General features: G+C 41.8%; 2 protein-coding genes across 2 annotated transcripts in view; one reads left to right on the forward strand and one right to left on the reverse strand.

Moving 5' to 3' along the window:
• The first annotated feature begins 495 nt into the window (after positions 1 to 495).
• Positions 496 to 4952, forward strand: TMEM252 (transmembrane protein 252). Its single transcript, XM_053408859.1, has 2 exons — positions 496 to 1865; positions 4194 to 4952. The coding sequence occupies exons 1-2, from the start codon at positions 1591 to 1593 to the stop codon at positions 4462 to 4464; spliced, it is 546 nt and encodes a 181-aa protein (XP_053264834.1). The 5' UTR covers positions 496 to 1590; the 3' UTR covers positions 4465 to 4952.
• Positions 4953 to 7268: 2316 nt separating this feature from the next.
• The window catches only part of PGM5 (phosphoglucomutase 5), a 99614-nt gene continuing 87992 nt past the window's right edge, over positions 7269 to 18890 (reverse strand). Inside the window, exon 11 of the mRNA XM_053408844.1 lies at positions 7269 to 10018. Within this exon, the coding sequence (XP_053264819.1) occupies positions 9929 to 10018 (90 nt within the window). The 3' untranslated portion in view covers positions 7269 to 9928. The remainder of the gene's footprint in view (positions 10019 to 18890) is intronic.

Genomic DNA, 18890 nt, shown 5'->3' on the forward strand with positions numbered 1-18890 from the left:
CTCATCAGGAAACTGGCTGGGCTTATATTTTAACATTTGCTGGATCCAGGGGTTCAGGAGGCTTGATTAAATTCTAGCACTTACTTGACCCAGGAATTTAGGGGAGTCTGGCACCTGCAAACTCATAACAATATGATAGCTGCAGCTATTTAACAAATTAGGTTATTACTGTTTAGTTGCTGTGTCATGTTTTGTTGTTATTGACGTTCATGCTGCAAAGGAACCATGGCTTCAATTCTGACTCTACAGATTTGAGGACTTTCATCCACTCGCGTCACTGAAGGTTCAGCTCTCCTGAATATATTTACAGCTGTTGTTGGGCAACTGGTACATTCCATTCTCCTTGTCAAGTTCATAGGGGCGGACCCTGCATCACAAATGACAACAGTGAAGTTGGCACAAGTAGAACTGGAACGAGGTTGATTTATAATGAGTTTTATGGTGTGACTGGTGGTTGGGTGGTATCTTTTCACTCAGTGGCCTTGATGCCTTTGTGCATTCCTTCCTGTGTGCTTTCCAGGTAGCGTGTGCAATGATGGCCACAGGAACAAGATCCCACTTCCAACATTTTTATCAACTGCCTTAGCTCTACTGGGAAATCATCAAGAGGCTGCAGGCTTTGAATTCAGCTGTGGGTGCCTCCAGACTGCCACTATTTTGCAGGAGTGTTTCAAGCAAGTACTGTACTGTGAATTTTGGTTTGTGTAATCAAAGGGGATTTAAGTGCTCAGTTGCATGGGCATAGCCGGGGAGGGGGGCAGGGGACAGCTGCTCCCTAAAATCAAATAAATAAATAAATAAAAATATTTAGCTAACAGCTCGGTTCTACCCCTCCCCTTCAACATCAAGCCTGGCTATGGCCATGTTCGGTTGCCCTTGTGCAACAAATCCACTTTAGAAGTGAAATGGACTTTGGGACAGTTTGGAAAGTGATGCATTGAAAAATGCATTGAAAAATATGGGATGAATGAATGAGCAAATGAAGAGAGCTGCTCATTGTTGTATAGCCTCCCTGAAAACAAATCAAAACAAATGCTCAATAAAGACCGGGTATAGTATGACCTCTGTGTAAGCTCTGCATATAAAGATCAGGATGAATGCTCCATAAGTAGAGTTGCTTAGAGGAGCTCAGTGTCTTCCTATAGCTAAAATGTGACCAAACTGCTAGCAAATTACAACTGTGGAATGAATACTAGCAGGATTATACGCACCCTTTGCTGGTAATATGTGTTAAAAGTTTCCTGCACTTAAGGCACAGATAGGACACTAACAAATTGTTTGGTTTGGCCCAAGGAGTCTTCCATTTCTGTTCCAGTCACTGGCCATTAGCATCCTAGGCAGGAAAGGTTTGTGAGTTTATGCTGGCAGCAGAAGAGTACAGGAAGCATTTATTGTCAGTTCCTGAGCAGTGTTTTGATTATAAATTAATCTCTTGAGATATTACGGCAGCTGCAAATGGTTAATGAGTATCATAATACTACCTGCTTCTTTTCCTTGTCCAAAGGCCAGTTGGGTCCCTGAGCCTATAAAACTCTGACGGAGCGCTGGAGCAGACCTACCCAACACTTGAGACTGAGGCAATCTGCAAAGATGTCCAAGATCTTCTCATTTCTCCGCTTGCTTGTGCTCTTGCTGGGCTTTGCCTTCATCTGCCTAGGAGCCTATTGCTTCTCTACAAGTGCCTCTGCCTGCAAGTGCAATAGTTTGCCTATTGCCTACTTCCTATTACCCTTGGGTTTCTTTTTTCTCATCTCTGGGATTTTCTGGAGCACTTATCATGAAGCTAGTAAGCACAAGGGCTTATTCCACACCCTTATGCATGGAAGTCCCAGACTTCAAGAGACACAGATTAGTACCATAGACAGGTATGTTCCATGTATTGCATTCCAACGATTGGCCTTTGATTCCTTTCCACTTCTCATAAAATACTTTACAGCACTGCCTATGGTATACTCCTCTTCAGTTTGCTCTGTTAAACTTATCTGGTCCTTGACCTTCTTCTTTTCGTGTTATGTTCAATTATATCATTGAGTAGTTCACTGTTTCTTATTATGTAACCCATCCTACATGATTGTGTCTTCATCATTTGCACTGGTTCTTGTCCCGGCCCACCAATATTTCTTCTTTGGCTTCCCTTTCTATCTAACCCACCTTACACATGCTTTTCCAATGTCACATTTCAAATGTTTCCAGACTAGTTTCCATTCTTCTATTTTTCACATGTCATATATATGTTTCATATGTTTTTATATAAAAATTGTGTTTGAGAGGTAAGCTTACACCTCCTGCCATCAGGCATTTCTTCTTTAAAAATATCAATTTTGCCATGTATGTTCTGCTTTTAGTTTTTAGCTTGTATCTACCTTCCTCTGTTGTCTGGATTCCTGGTTACTTAATTCTTTTGCATTTACTCAAAACACACACATACACACACTGCAACAAGTAGTTTTCTACTTGCCATTTAAAAATCTTTATTTTATTGTCATTTATTTTTAGGCTGCAAAACTGAATTCTTAAGTATGTTCTGCAGCTTTCCTTCTGTCTCTGCTATTACTGCCATATGCACCAAATTCATTTCCTTTTCATTACTTTGAACCCTGAGTCTGCTAGTACAGTATTTTATTAATTGTATGTCTACAAGTCTTTCCTTCCTATAGCTTCCTATATAAGTGTATATATATGGCAATATGAAGTAACTCCATGGGCTATAGTGTCTGGAATATTTGCCACCACATATAGTGCTCTGTTATGCAAAGTCCTGTGTTGTGAGGAGTGCTGGTATGTAGGAAGACCAAATCCTGTTCTCTGCACAGACCAAAATCACTGGATGGCTGTGGCTGGGTGGTCTAGCTACCTAGAGATTGTTATGAGCATTAAAAAGACCCACATTGTGCTCCTTGGGAAAAGGGTAGCATATGCTTGCTTAGTCTCTCTAGATCAGGAACATGCTGCACTGCATGGAGCTGAGCTCTTTGTTTTAGTGGTGTTCAACAAAGGCTAAAATTGCTCACTTTTATCTGCTCAAGCTGCTTTTGAGATTTCTGGGTAAGAATCTCTGCCATTCCGAGAGTGAAGACCGATGCACTTAATTAAGTTGGCCTCCAGCCTGGCAGAGTTTGTTAGTGGGTCATGGATACAAATGTCACTTCCTGTTCTGTTGTGGTAACGGGACCATAAACAATAGGCAAAGCAGAAGCTCTATAAAAAGGATGTGGCACATGCCATGGTCTAGATAACCATGAAGATTGAACACTTCAAAAGAGCTTGCACCCTGCACTGCAAAATAAATCAACTGAGCAAATGTAAGGATCACCATTCCTTGGTCAAGCTTTATCACACTGTCATAAGAATATATTATTACTGGACACCCCAATCTTTGCAGTTCACGAGATTCCACGTGTATTGCCACTTAACCAGGGTTTTTGTTTCCTTCTTAAAATTAAGGCACATATTTACAGCCTAAAGTCGTCAACGGAGGGGGTGCAGAACATTACATTTCAAGCTTGAGTCCAGACCAGAGGCCAGCCTGGCTCTTTGGTCTCTCAGTACAGCTTCTCCCAGCCAACATGCATGGAGTTCTCCCCACTGTCTGCTTCTTCTTTCCAGAAATCATTAGACCTGTCACCCTGGATTTCAAAAGCTGCCTGCAAAACGCACTTTTTCCTGTGCTGCCTGTAACCCTGGCAATCCCGGTTTCAAAGATTCAAGGATCTTCCCTTGAAAGGCCATCATCACTGTTGTTTCTTCAACAATCCAGCCCCAGAGAGCCATTTCCAGGCTGGCCTCAGGAGGAAGGGAGTTGGGTATATTCAGGAATTTATCAGTTTGCTCAGATTCTAACCCTTTATTGAATCTAGGGGTTTGGGAGGTGGTCCCCCCAAAACTGCTAACATATCAGAGCTCTGAAGGCCTACAACACAAAACTTCCCACCCAATTCCTTCCTCCTCAGCCCCCACTCCTCTTCACTTACTTTAGATCCTTTTGGTGCCTGACTGAGGTTCTTGAAAATGGTGGTAAGGGGTGTCCTACCTGTCTAGATTTTGAGTAGAACAGAGAATGTGGTGAGCAGATATGGGCCGCAGGTGGTTGCAGACTATTCTTTTTATAAACAGTGAATAGAGACTGTCAGGATTTCAAGACAGAACCATTTTAAGCAGTGTGTGGTTTTTTGTCTCGGCTGTTTTTTGTGCAGGCCTGACTTCTACCCACCATCATACGAAGATAGCACTGATCCCGAAAAGCAGACTTTTGCACTGCCCATCTGCCCCCAGGAGCAAGTCAAGGACATGTACAACATACCTCCACCTCTTTACACAGAGAGCAGCCTGGAATTCCTGGAGGAAGCCAGCCCTCAGGAACAGCGGCCGCCTTCGTATGAAGTCTCCGTGTGGCAGGCTGCAGAACATAACTTGACCACGCGTGAAGAGCCTTGCTGCACATCCGTGTCACAGGCCAGCTGCTGAGGGAACAGCCTGCCAGAGGACGTGAGGCGGAGATAAGCTGTGCCTGCTATTTTGGGAGAGTGGCTGGGGTTAATGCACAGGATTCAAAGTGTAGTCGAAGTGAAGAGAGGCAAGCACTGTTCTATGCAATGGAGTGAAGACAGTAACTGCAGTAACTGACAGAAAGCCTGAGTAAAGTTGCTAAAGTTTTGAAGAATGTTGCTGAGTCCAGTCCAGTATTGCTGGCTAGCTGCAATAACTGGGTATGTTTGTTTACATTGTTGTAGCTTTATTCTGCCTATGCTAGGGTCAGGCCTTGCTGTCATTTCCTATCCTGTAAAGATCAACAACAGTAGCAGGAGGAAGTGCCCGTCAGAGGGAGGGACCTTCTCAAAGGAATGACAAAAGAAACCCCCAGGCAAAGCACTGTTGAATGAGGCATGCACTCACACACACACACACAGACACACACACACAGAGAGAGAGAGAGAGAGAGAGAGAGAGAGAGAGAGAGAGAAAGAAAGAAATAACCTCTGCTGCTGCTTTGGGGAAAGGGCATTTGTATGAAGAAGTCAACCAGCAGTTTCCAATTATGCAATTTCCCTACACCTGTTTATCCAGTGCAACTGCCTCTCAGAAATGGGCGAGGCGGCAGAGGGGCTCCCTAAACAGAGTTGACAGCACATGGATTTAAATGGCCAGTTGGAGAATGAAGGCCATGGACACTTGCACTGCATTCATGCACCCTAGGTCCATATGCAGTATTTTAAATCACATTTTTTTTTTGCATCTCCTGTGGAGTTTTGACATCAACTTAATAGAAAACAATCATTGCTAACTTTGGAGGATGATCAATAATCCACAGTTAGCTTTTGTTATTTTACCATGATGTACTGTTACTGAGGTAACTGGTTTACATAATGTTTAATATTGCATTGCATTTGTGTTTTTCTTACAATAAATTTTGTACTTGAAAACTCTTCAAAGAAAAGTGGCATTTGTTTGATTGTTGCAAACAATAATTTGCTCTGTCTCATGGACAGCCAAAAACCACGAGACAATGATTGAAAAAGTAGTCCAAAATATTTATTTCTGCACGGAAGTTTAAATTTACTATCCAAAGTACGTACACAGTTCCTCTTACACCATTTCCTTATAAGGCACTTAACCCTGTGATTGCTCTAAAGTTACTACAGTGGGAAGCATGCATACTAGATACCATTTTAGACAAAGGAGCTTCCTTGTGGTCTGCTAGAATTTTATTGCAGGATTAGATTTCACCTCCAGTTACCAACCACATTCCTTCTGAGCATGCTCAGTAAGTCGAAACCTTATATGGTACGATTATTTATAATTCTACTTCATGAGGAAAGGAAGTTTAGCAGAATAAAGAAATTCTGCAGAGCCCTTTAGTGGAATGTTTTCATAGGCATACATTTCATAGGAATGTATCTTCCTGCATCTTCTTTCATCTTACCACTATGCAAGAGTTCCAGCCCTTCCAACCCTCTTCCAAAACTACATGCATCAAGGCAAAATGTCCAGGGAACCAATAGCTTGTCAATGTTTCAAAAAATTCCCAAGCAGAATAATGCAGGTAGAATTCTTACTTTGGAGGCTTTCCCTTGAGTTCCAACATCATTACACAAGGTCCCTAGTTCAAGGAGTACAAATTAATAAATAGGGTTGTAAGACTGTAAAAACTTGACAAAAATAGGTCTATGGCTAGCAGCTGATAGACTGTGCAATAATAACCTTAAAAAAACCTGATGTACATGGAAATGCAAACCTAGGGCTCGTCCAGGCTTCCTTTTGTGCCGCTTTTCTAGGCACAAGTCCGGCCTTTAAATCTCTGTGTTGGAGTGTTGGTATATTTTGGTCCTGCCACTTTCCCCGGGAAAACCTACGTTTTACCGCTGAATTGGAACAAGCAGCAAACAGCAGTTCCGCTTATAAGAGCAAACCTGTGCATGGAAGGCGTGATGCAAAAGGAAGTTGGATGAGCCTGCAGGATGTAATACAAAAGGTCCCTGGCTCAGTAGGACAGAAAATGGTTTGGATGCATGAGGCCCAAGTAGTCAGCGCAGGAGCTCTGCATCTGTGTGCTCTTAAGCACAGGGTTATTTTTTTAAAGTGCCCCTTTGCCACTTACTATGGAGCTTTAAGTTAGCAGTGTTTACACAGACTCAGTGTAATAATGCTGGGCTAGAACGACAACAATCTGCTTCAATAGAAGGCAGTTTGCCATGTTCCTAGATTCGTTTCATAAGTTCCTATAGCAGTGAGCAGTCAGGTTATCCTTGTGACAGCACTGTAAATTAAGAGTGAAAGCAACTTAGTAAATGCAATGCTCCAGAAATCCATGAGCAAATCCCCCAAACCTCTTATACCATATGAACATTTAAATTCATTCTCACACTAGGAAGCAGCTGAAATGTGATATTGAGCAGACATGTTGTCCGTTGCCCAGGCCTGGCGGGTCCAGTAGAAGCTATGGCTTTAGCAGTGAAGCTGCTCAGACTGGGAGCTTATATAGGAGCTGGAGGCTCTACTCCACCTTTCTTGTCTTTTAGCCAGGCCCTGATCCAAGCATGTGTCTCCATGTGCTTCACGTTCCTCCTAAGCAACTAAGCTAGGCACGGTGATGGCTCTGAAGTTCCTGTCTGGCTCACTATCCCCTCTGCTCCTGCGGCACTTGGAAGATGGATGTGTGTGTCTGAGTCGATATATAGAGGGCCATTGTTACAGCACAGCAAATAAACAACTTGCTACAGAATGATGAGCTATGGATGTACAAGTACTATACAGACAGGAACCATAACACGTTTTTAGATTTACAAAAAAAGATGTTTAATAATACTGCAATAAAACACTGTGCTTTTAGAAGTGAGAAAACAATCAGTGCTTCATTTACTTAGGCACAGCTAAAAAAACCCTGTGCTGCATTAGGCCAAGCTGTGTCTTATTATCAGCAATTTCATGCAAGGCAAAAACATGGCATTTCACTTTATTCAATGTCATAGTAAGTTTTGACAAATATCAGAATAAACCAAATCCCTTTCTGAAAGCACAAGATCACTCAGATTGCACTAAAAAGGAACATTTGGCAATTGCAATTAATATTACTAGGCTACTAAAATATCACAAACTCATCTCAACAAATGACAAGCAAAGAAAAGCATTCAAAGGAGTCACATGCACAAATAGTTCTTATCATTTCAGTGTCGTGTGCCATGGCTGGAGCCTTCATGTTCTTCCGTAGCCACAAGAACCATTTGGTGTACCCAAACATTCTTTCCTCTGCTGCATCTGTTCCATGATATGTCATGCTATGACCCTCTGATAAAGCATGTGGTCCGCTTTCGGACAGCTAAGTGAATTAGAGAAGTGCCTGAACTAAGTTCCGGAGAGTTCTTCCTGAAAAAGCCCTGCTTAGAACTATGCATCACTTCCTTCATTTCATTTTGTGCTGGCATTTAAGGGAATCACATAAGCATGAAACATGATGATGTTGTACCAGGACTTCAACATTTTGCTAATGTATCTTATCTGCCCAGAATTGTTCTTCCCCTAATCTCAGAGGATTAACCCCACCATATTTCCAATATCTGAGGGCATATGACCCCTTTAAAAAGTTAGTTTTCGCAAGTTCAAAACAGTATGTTGGAAAAGTCTCTGAGTGTTCAGCTATTATGCACTTCTATAACCAGAGAGTACAGTGGTACCTTGGTAACAAACACTTTGGGTTACAGACTCGGCTAACCCGGAAGTAGTACCTCGGGTTAAGAACTTTGCCTCAGCATGAGAACAAAAATTGTGTGCCACCGGTGTGGTGGTGGTGAGAGGCCCAATTAGCTAAAGTGGTATCTCAGGTTAAGAATGGTTTCAGGTTAAGAATGGACCTCCGGAACGAATTAAGTTTGTAACCAGAGGTACCACTGTAATGCCAATTTAGTCCCAGAACTCTGTTAAATCAGCATGTGATAACTGAACACTCCAGGCAGAGACAGTCTTTTGAATGTGCAGCATGGCTTTTTAAAGGGATCCCATGACTCTTCCAGCGTAGTAAAGTCAAACTCTGCCAATTACTCAAACGCAAAGAAGTGGAACACAAATTCATCTTGGGAGACAGTATCCAAATATTTTGAATCCAATTTATAATAGCTCATTTATTTAAAAGTGGGGGGGAGGGAGCGTGCCAGCAGTCTTTTCAAAATGTGTAAAATCTAATGACAGACAAGGGTCTCTGCCAAGACAGCTGCAGTGGCTAAATACTAAAGAAGGAGGCCTCCTTCAGGATTGTTTAGTAACCGTAACATAGTTGGTATATCCTTTGAAAGAAGGGAGGTTGGGAAGGGGGCTGGGTGGGAAAGGGGAACTTTCATTCATCACAGAGTTGGATGGATGTCTATTTTCTTCCTTCACATTTTAAATTCAAAAGTCTCAATTGCACAAACTGTGCATGAGTATAGTAGATGCCAGGTTTCAAATAGTGTATAAAACAGTGCTTGTTATTCATGATAAATCAGGCAAATAAAGTACAGTGGTACCTCAGGTTACATACACTTCAGGTTACATACGCTTCAGGTTACAGACTCCGCTAACCCAGAAATAATACCTCGGGTTAAGAACTTTGCTTCAGGATGAGAACAGAAACCGTGTGGCAGCAGCAGCAGCGGGAGGCCCCATTAGCTAAAGTGGTGCTTCAGGTTAAGAACAGTTTCAGGTTAAGAACAGACCTCCGGAATGAATTAAGTACATAACCAGAGGTACCACTGTATCTGCTTAAAGCTGCAATACTATGCATACTTACACAGCCCTAAGGATACATGCAGAGGGTTGGGCTACACATGCCAGTAAGGATTAGAACAGCCCCATGTGCAGCTCCTGCATATATGGCATTGCTTTCACACATTCATTGACACACTGCTTTGTGTGGTGCATCTTGGGCACTGAAAGTCACCTCTCAGCAGCTGAGTCTTCCAGTCAGCTGCAGTGACCGACAGCCTTGTTTCTAGTTCAAAATAGTGAACTGCCCCTTCCCAAACTGTGTTTGGAAAACAACTCCTTTTGCTTCTGAGCCTTTTCAAAACATGACAGAACATTTCCATACTTACCATGAGTACTTTCTTTTTGAATTAAAGCTGAGGATTCTCAAAAGGCTAGATTGCAGAGTATGCAGCCTGCTCCTGCTTTGCAAATGCAGAGCACGAGATTTTTCTGCCACACTGGCATTTTGCAATAACTGAGTCTTAATATAAATTGAACTTTTCTCTTTGGTTATTTATGTGTACAATAATATGCTGAAGCCATAGCACAGAAGCAAATGCACTGCTGTCTTAGTGACCAGGACTGAATTTTGCTCCCTCCCACCTCCCACAAACCCTTCGAATAATATAATGCAAAAAAAAGAATATGATTTGACAAGTCTTCTTTCTCCCTTCCCCTCTCAATTTTGGCCCGGGGTTAGCGATCTTTCCTTGGTTCAGGTGATGACGCTAGGACCCTTACGACCTGTCCTCTCATGAATCTGGGATATTTTCAGCGCAATTGCTATGAGAGGACTCAGTACAGCCTAAAGAAAAAAAGAAAAAAGAAAAATGGCTTAAAGGAAGACATAATAATGAATTTACACTTTTAAAAAGCCTTTCTGTTAATATATTTTTTAATCAGTGGTAGCTCATATGCTAACACTGCAATCCAAATCCTCATTGTAATGCAATGGTGTGTGTGGGTTGGGCTTCCACCCACACTGTTGCTCGCCACCGGAGGATTTTTCTGTTCCACTAGGGTGCTCTGGATGGACTGAGCTAGCCTGGGATCTGCAGATGCAGAGCCAGCCTCCCTACCATCCTGTGACAGCATCAGATCTGATTTGGGCTGATTGCTGCTCTAGCTGCAGGCTGGCACAGCAAGTGCTTGCAGTTTCCAAGTCAGCCAGCAGGGCTGTGCATACAACATGGGCCTATCAGTTTGGATTACAGCATAAAAGAGCAGGAAGTTCATGGACATACAAAGTGTGTTTACATAAAATTACAGTAACACACAGCTCCACAAGGGCAGACGTGCATTTGTAATGCCAAATATTACAAATTTCCCCTGCCAGATAAAGAGTCCCTTTACTCCATCACACTTGCAAGTTACCTAGGATTCAATCCTATATCCACATAGGATTGTTGGTGAAAAGCAAATGCATTTCCTTCTCTTGAGTTTGTCGTTAATGTATGCATTACTTTAAACCACACGAGGGCACTGTTTGCCTAGCAATCTAGCCAGTACTTGTGTGGAAAGCATGGCCTCCATGGGGCTGTCCCTGAATAAATTTGGCCCAACTCATAGCCGCGGACATGCCTTAGACTTGGTGTTTACCTCTACTGATGTTGGTGATCTGACATTAACTAAAAGTGAAACAAAAGAAGTGCCATGGTCAGATCACTTCCTGGTGCAACTGGACTTCTCCGCGACCCTTCCCCTCTGCAGGGAGGTGGGACCGATTCGCACGGTCCGCCCCCGCTACTTAATGGATCCAATTGGCTTCCAGAGAGTGGTAGGGGATGTTTTATCCCAAGTTGATGGCCTTGACCTGATTCCCTGGTGGCCCGCTGGAATGCGGAGTTAACCAGGGCTATTGACTGTCTGGCTCCGAAGCGCCCTCTCCGATTGCATGGAGCCCGGACAGCCCCGTGGTTTTCCCCGGAGCTGAGGGTGATGAAACAATCACTGAGACGGCTAGAGCGCCGGTGGTGGAAAACTCACTCTGAATCAGACTGGACACAGGCTAGAACTCAACGTCGAGCCTACCAAGTGGCAATGGCGACGGCAAAGAGGGCCTTCTTCGCCGCCTCTATTGCATCTGCAGAAAACAGCAGCAGGAGACTTTTTCAGGTGGTTCGCAATCTATTGGAACCACTTGCACCACCAGGGCCTGGTAGGGAGCCCAAGATCTCCTGCAATGCTTTTGCAAAGTTTTTTGCAGATAAAGTCGCTCAGATTCAGAAGGAGGTAGACTCCACCATGGGAGCAGGGCCAGGGCAGGAGAGTGCTAGAGTTCTGTCTAGTCTTGTTACATGGGATCAATTCCAATCTGTTACCTCCGAGGATGTGGACAGGCTGCTTGGACAAGTGAAACCGACCACCTGTCTCCTTGATCCTAGCCCATCCTGGCTGATAAAAGCGAGCCGGGAAGGGCTGGGCAATGGGCTCTGCGGGGTGGTGAATGCTTCCCTCTGTGAGGGAGCCTTCCCAGACCCGCTGAAAGAGGCGGTCATTAAACCGCTTCTTAAAAAAACATCTTTAGACAAGATGCCTGTTATTTTCTCCCTCCCTCCCACTCATCTCAAAAATAGTTCCTCCATGAATAAAGCCTCTGAACTCCAGAAACTGTAAGTAATTATTCTAGTCTAATTCACTTAAGATGCAAGGTCTGCTGAAAAGGATCACACTGCTAAGAGTGTTTCAGCAATTCCAATCCATGCAATTTAGCAATCTAAAGTGTTCTGCCTTTCTCTGGCTTGTGCTCAAAGTGTAGATACAGATCTGAGCTACCAGGGTTTTTGTAATTCATGTTAAAATCAGGAAAGGATTTTCAGTAGCAAAAAGCCAATGAGAGCAGGTGTATGGCACCACATATACAGCCTGAACTACAGCTAGCTACATTATTTGTTTGGGCTCTATTTGTGACCCAGAATGCTCTCTATGTTTTGTTCTGCCAGAAACATAGCTCTTGTGTATAATATAGGAGAAGGCTTGGGTATCATATCAAAATGCCAAGTTGGCCCCAGATGAACAGCAAGCTGGGATGTAACTTGAGGACACAAATGTGGGAGGTGCGAAAAAGGCAGGCAGTCCTTATGCGATGTCAATTATGCTAGCAAGGAATTGCATGGAATCAAGTTGAGGATATCATGCCAGCAACACCTCACTGGTTTGCTTTTCAAAGGTTTTGTGCAATTGGGCAGGGTCCCTCCACTACCAACAACACATACCACTTTATCTGCCAAGTACTTTTATGATCAACACGCAGAACACAGGCTTGTAAAACAACTAACCATATTTTGTCCTCCGGGGGGAAAAGGGTTCAATTTTTTTTGAATAGTAGAACAAATTGTGGGAATTCTCCCATGCAAATACACAAACTATATGGTCTCCAGGGATGATTAAATGGAAAACAACAACAGTAATCTCCAAGCTTTGCCATTGCCAGTTTTTTAATTCCTACATTTGCAAGCTCTACTGGGGATGAGAAGACTTTATAGCATGAGCCAGTTGTGATTACTTGAAGTACCATCTGCAAGACATGAAGTGTTTGTCTCCTCTCCTTTGATATCAGAGGCTTGACAACCATATGTCAGGAGTGCTCTGATGGTGTTTCCTGCTTGGCAGGGGGTTGGACTCGATGGCCCTTGTGGTCTCTTCCAACTCTATGATGCTATGATCACTCTTTCTCACAAAATCCAACAGTAATACACCCAACAGAGCAACCCTATTAATTCAATGCCACAATTATTATAGGATTTCATTCCCACTCTGTGGAGCTGGGATCTGCTGCCAGCCAGCTGAACTTTGTATGTGGACTATTAGCCTTAGAGTTCTCTCTTAGTTAAGTAGAAAAGAAACACAGCTGCAGCTGTATAATATTGGCCAGAGACACGCCATCTTGTCACAAATCAGAAGCGGGCAGCTTACACACCGACCTACACACAACTGTGAAGAATATCAAGAAAAGTGGAAGTGCTACAGTAAGTTTATATTTTGATTTATGGTGTTTTATGTGGCAATTGCTTCAGGGTGGTTTGTTCATAAATGAAAGGTCTCATAACTGAAATGAACTTCAAAAGAAATACATGGCTAAAGAGTTTCAAGTATCAATTTCATATGGCACTGACTTATGGCTCCTTATGGCAGCTTTCAAAACCTTGATCCCTTAGAAACCTTTCAAACCAAGTTTTATCATTCCCTACTAGAGATCCCTTCTTACATGTCTAATATAGCTGTCCACTTGGAGGTCGGTCAAATCCCTGTTAGTGCTCGTATATGGATCCTGAAGATCCATTACTGGATAAAACTCTTCTTTCCTGTCAGGCTGGCATCCTTAACCCTATCAATCACTATCAATCAAAATGGAAAACTACATTTTATGAAAAGCTAAAAGGCTTGGGGTTTTCATCAGAGGCACTGATAGTCACAGGTTACGAGAAAGCCAGAGCAACAATGCCAATGAATCTGGGATGTAGAATTTCAGTGTCATATGAGTGAAATGAATAAGCACTCAGCAATCAGACAATGGTTTTGGCCCAGAAATTTATCTGTCAAAATTACAAATATCTAAATATAGACGGTCGTTCACCCTCACTAGATTCAACATGCTAACATCTGCCTTATTGCAGGGGAGATATGTAGGTAAATCATATGCGGAGCGAGTCTGCCCCTGTGGCCTGATAGAGGTGGAAACTGTATCTCATGTCTTGCTATGATGTCGATTTTATGAGGATATTCACTTGGTCTTTCTGTTATACAGAAGATTCCAGGTGGGTCTGAACCTCAATGCTTAAAATCCCTCATAGAGGATAGGGACCTAGAGATCACGCTAAGGGTGGCCGAATTTTGTGCAGCTGCCATAAAACTCAGGGAAGAAGCTGTGCTATTACAAAGACTAAGGCCTCAGATACAAACTCTAGATAATATTTTAGATTAAGACCTAAACCACATTTCTAATGGCTGTCATATTCGTATTGTTTATTGTCATAAAGGTAAAGGGACCCCTGACCATTAGGTCCAGTTGTGGCCGACTCTGGGGTTGTGGCGCTCATCTCACTTTATTGGTCGAGGGAGCTGGCATCCAGCTTCCGGGTCATGTGGCCAGCATGACTAAGCCGCTTCTGGCGAACCAGAGCAGCACACAGAAACGCCGTTTACCTTCCCGCCGGAGCAGTACCTATTTATCTACTTGCACTTTGACGTGCTTTCAAACTGCTAGGTTGGCAGGAGCAGGGACTGAGCAATGGGAGCTCACCCAGTCGCAGGGATTCGAACCGGGACCTTCTGATCAGCAAGTCCTAGGCTCTGTGGTTTAACCCACAGCGCCACCCGCATCCTTGTTTATTGTCATATTTGGTTGTTAATTCAAACTTAATTCTATTGTGTTTTATGTTCGCTTAGCACAGTATGTGCATCTGGTCTGGGACTGTAATAAATTTCATTCATTCATTCATATGGCTCACGTCATAGAAAGATGGAGGACAGGTTGTTTTCATTTATAAATGCCATTCTTAATCTGAATGGATTAGCTTCAAGTGAAACAACCCTAAATCAGACCTTGGAAAAATCTTGATAGATGCTGAGCTCCAACAAAATACACTTTGTCTTTTGGCTTAACTTGCTTCCTTAGGCACTGTGGTCTTTGTAATGTGAGAACTAAAAACACTTGGGTCTAACAAATGCCTATGCAGCTCTCTCAAATATATCAGGGGCCCCATAAAATCCCAGGAAGGGGTGGATATCTGGTGGGCATTTGGACCCAAAGGATCAGGAATTCCGGCCTAACTATGGACTCCTTGGGAGGGAAATCATAGGGAGAGATTGCTTGCTGTGTAAATATTGTTGCATATGGAATGTAAAGAGACACCACATTCCAGGGTGGGTAGCACTTTAAAATTGGGGTGGTCAGCTGCAAGTAGAACCCTTGCAAATGAATGCCTTGGGCAGCCCATTCAGGTAGCAAACTTACAGGCTTCAGGATGTCTATCCAGGCACCCTAAGGAATGCTGTGGGAAAGCTAGTATGTTTTTATAGCACTGACATTTTATTAAAGAAAATCCTCTTAGTCTATTAATTGTATACATTCTAGTTTATTACATTTGTAGAAATGTGCTTATATTAAAAAACAATGGTTCTAAAGAGAATATCATACGTTGTTTTTAGATTCACACACACACACACACACACACACACACACACACACAAGTACTGCAGAAGATGCCATCTTGCTTCCAGTGTGGGAGAGAAGGGACTGCAGAAGTGGTCGCCTTTCTTTCTCCCCTCTTGCTTTTCATCAAAGATGACACAAACTGCCACAGTTCTTCCAACCTTTTGTAAAAAATGTTTTTAATAAAAAACCCACTACCTGATTACCATATTGGCCTGACTATAAAAGTGGGGGGGGGGAGACAATACCCAATATAAGCCGCTCCCTTCCTTGCTCTCTCCCTTCCCAGCCTTGGGGGAGAGGACGGGGGACTATGCGCGCGCGGGGGGGGGGCGTCGCCACTTTGCCACGCTCCTAGCACTGTTTGCCCCATGCTCCTGGCTACATACTGGATTTTTGTAAGGTCGCGAATATAAGCCTCAATTTAACTTTTCACGGATGGAATTTGGAAAAAAAGTGTGGCTTATATTTGGGCCAATACGGTAATTGTGGGTAATTAAATAACTGACTAAACAAAGTCCAAATCTTTAGTAAGGTAGCAACATATCCAAACAAAGTCTTTCTGGGGAAACAACTTTTATCAACACATGCTCTGTTGGTTTTACTGGATGGTGCATCTATTTAGACCCATGAATATATTTTACAGTTTGTAAATTAATACTGAAAAAGTCAAAGTACAATAATATACAGCTAAAAATAGTTCAGATAGAGATTCAAAGATACATGCTAATCACTTTATTATTCTGTTCTCCTTTACATCAAGATCAAATCAGGCCCAGTGTGACACAACTAAATTTAGCATAGTCATGGTTTGGCTTGATAAAGACATATAATGAAATTATGAGTGCATTCAAGTCCAAAGTCCTGTTCATACCTCAATTGTGGCTAGTAAATGACCCTAGGACATGAAGGGGCTCTGTCTCCGCTATTTAGCAGGCTCCAGACCTGTAGCTTTCAATCCATTATAAAGAGACCTTTCAAACTTACATATAGAATCACGACCAAAATCTAGCACAGAATGAGATACAGTCATGAACAGAGTTCAGTGGTGTTAATGATGCTTGTGCTGGACTATAGCCTAGGACTTCAGATTTGCTGAAAAATGAGCAAGAGACTTATTTTCAAAGTAACACAAAAATTACTGAAAAGCAACGAAACTATTCAATTAACTGAGGTTCTACCCCCCCCCAGGAGAAACCTGCCCCCCCAATGTCCTCTTTTGGGGGGTATATTTCCCCAGCATTTCCCCAAAGAAGCTCAACAAACGGGGGTGGGGGTGGGGTGTGTTGATCTCTTTAGAAAAGCTCAACGTTTTGGATGCTCCCCCAATATATATCACAGTTCTTAATCTGGTTGGTAAACCTTTAAACAAGAAGTCAGATCCAATCTAGCAGAAGCTAGAGTCAGAGCTATTGATCCAGGAACAAAGATTAATTCTGTGTCAGATAGGGTTGCACTCCACAGGACCTAACTCTGACCATGGATGTGCGAATGATGGTTGTGTGCAGGTGGGTCTTTGCCTCGCTTAGGTTGGTAAATCAACTACATTAATTCCTACAGAGCACATTTCATCCTGTAGTAACTCCCTTATGCCTCCTCCCTTACAAAATCCTGGCAGATGGGAAAAGTCTTTCTTCTTAGAATCGCCTTCATCCTATAACTAGTTTTAATAGTAGGGGAAGATGCTTTTATGTCACTGTGATGTGTCAATTTTATTCTTTGTTTTCTGGTGTTTTCATAGGTTTTGCTTTTATAGACTGTTTTGTATTTTGCTATTCTTTGCAGCTTAGTTTTTGTTTTGTTAGCTGAAGTTTTAATGTTTTATTCCTATTTTTAAAATCCTTTATTATTTTCCAGCAACTCAGGACCTTCAGACATGTACAACACAGTCCGAACAAAGCTTTTTAATAATAATAATAATAATAATAATAATAATAATAATAATAATAATAATAATAAATGTTTTAGTCTTGTAACAATATTGGGAGTCTCCTTGGACAAGTAAAGAAAGACAGAGCATTTGTGTTTATTTTTTAAAATAAAAATGAACACAAAAATAAATAATTGATGGAACTGGATTGCAGAGTTGTTGTGATGGCCAACAGCTTAGATGGCTATAAAAGGGGATTCACTAGATCCATGGAGAACAAAATTATCAGTGCATGCTCCACTTGCAATGGCCAGAAAATTCAAAAACAACACCCAAGGCTATTGAAATCATTACACATACATTCATGGTTTTAATTTAAGCTACACTAATTCTGTCTATTTCTAACATAGACTGAATTTTATCTTTAGTGAGTTTCACAACTATTTTTGAGATTTGCTTGCTACACAGATAACACAATTACCTTTGCATTTTGACCAGGTTTCATTTATCTCAGAGAATGATTATTTCCCCTCTTTTGATGGAAGTGAACTTGTGCACACTTTATTGATGAAACCATTAAAACTAATAATTCCATAATGTGCTAGAAAGGATCAGTGTTCCCACTGTCATTGATAAACTAGTATAATTTGTCTTTCTTTTTAAACTGCTGCTTAAGCAAGTAAGAGGTAATGGAAAAAAGGACAATGTAAGGAAGCTACACTTTAGAATTAAAGCAAATTAATCCAGAATTCTGAATGCAACACAGTATCTGGCTGTTTCTACCAAATGCCACAGAGACTGTGTATTTCAGCTTTATTAACTGCATCTGAATACAGTTAAGAGTGCTACTCTGTAGAAGCTTCATAATAGTCTTTGTACATAATTTAAATTTACAGGAAAGTGTTCTATAGTCTCTGAAATTCTTGGCAGAGTTAAATATTTAGGGAAACTGAGGTCTCTAGACATTTAATGTAAAGCAATAGCTCTAGAATTTAGAAAAACCTAACTGATCAGACCTTTCAAATAGGAGACTTGAAGGCATTCTACGTAATGTTCACAAAATGTAGACAGCATGTTTTTTGATAAGGCTACCTTTTTATTTTTTGAAAAACATAAACTGGGGATGGTGCTGTGCATTTAAACAGAGTAATTACATAGGAATTTGTAAAGTGGCATAGAGATATAGTGCTATGGGAAAACGTGCTGCTTGAATTTCTACATGCAAGGTGCTACATTAAAGGCACAGGAGAAGGGCCATTTAACAGAGCTGGAAACTCTTGTAGTGTGTAGACCTTAGAATGAGTCTCTGTTGGATATAGGTCTTGAAAGAAGAAACAAGCATAGTTGTTAACCTATGTAAGATAGAGATAAAACAGGACACCATAAAATCAAAACTATCTCACTGTCCCATTTTTCACTTTCTATCTCCTGTTAATCCTGCTTTCATCAATTAACATGGAAATGTCCTTTAACTGGCCCAGCCTCTTAAACAAGAGTTCTTTCCCTAGTCTTAATTAGATGGGTCAAAATGTCTCAAATATTTCAGTGTTTCACGTTGGCAGAACATTTCCTATTGTTTTCTTGTTCATCTCACAGTACTTTGGAAAATAAATCATTTGAAAAAGAATTGACTCTGTTGCCAGAGGTTTGTTA

The sequence above is a fragment of the Podarcis raffonei genome, chromosome 11 (genome assembly GCF_027172205.1).
Source record: "Podarcis raffonei isolate rPodRaf1 chromosome 11, rPodRaf1.pri, whole genome shotgun sequence".
In the NCBI taxonomy this organism is placed as follows: domain Eukaryota; kingdom Metazoa; phylum Chordata; class Lepidosauria; order Squamata; family Lacertidae; genus Podarcis; species Podarcis raffonei.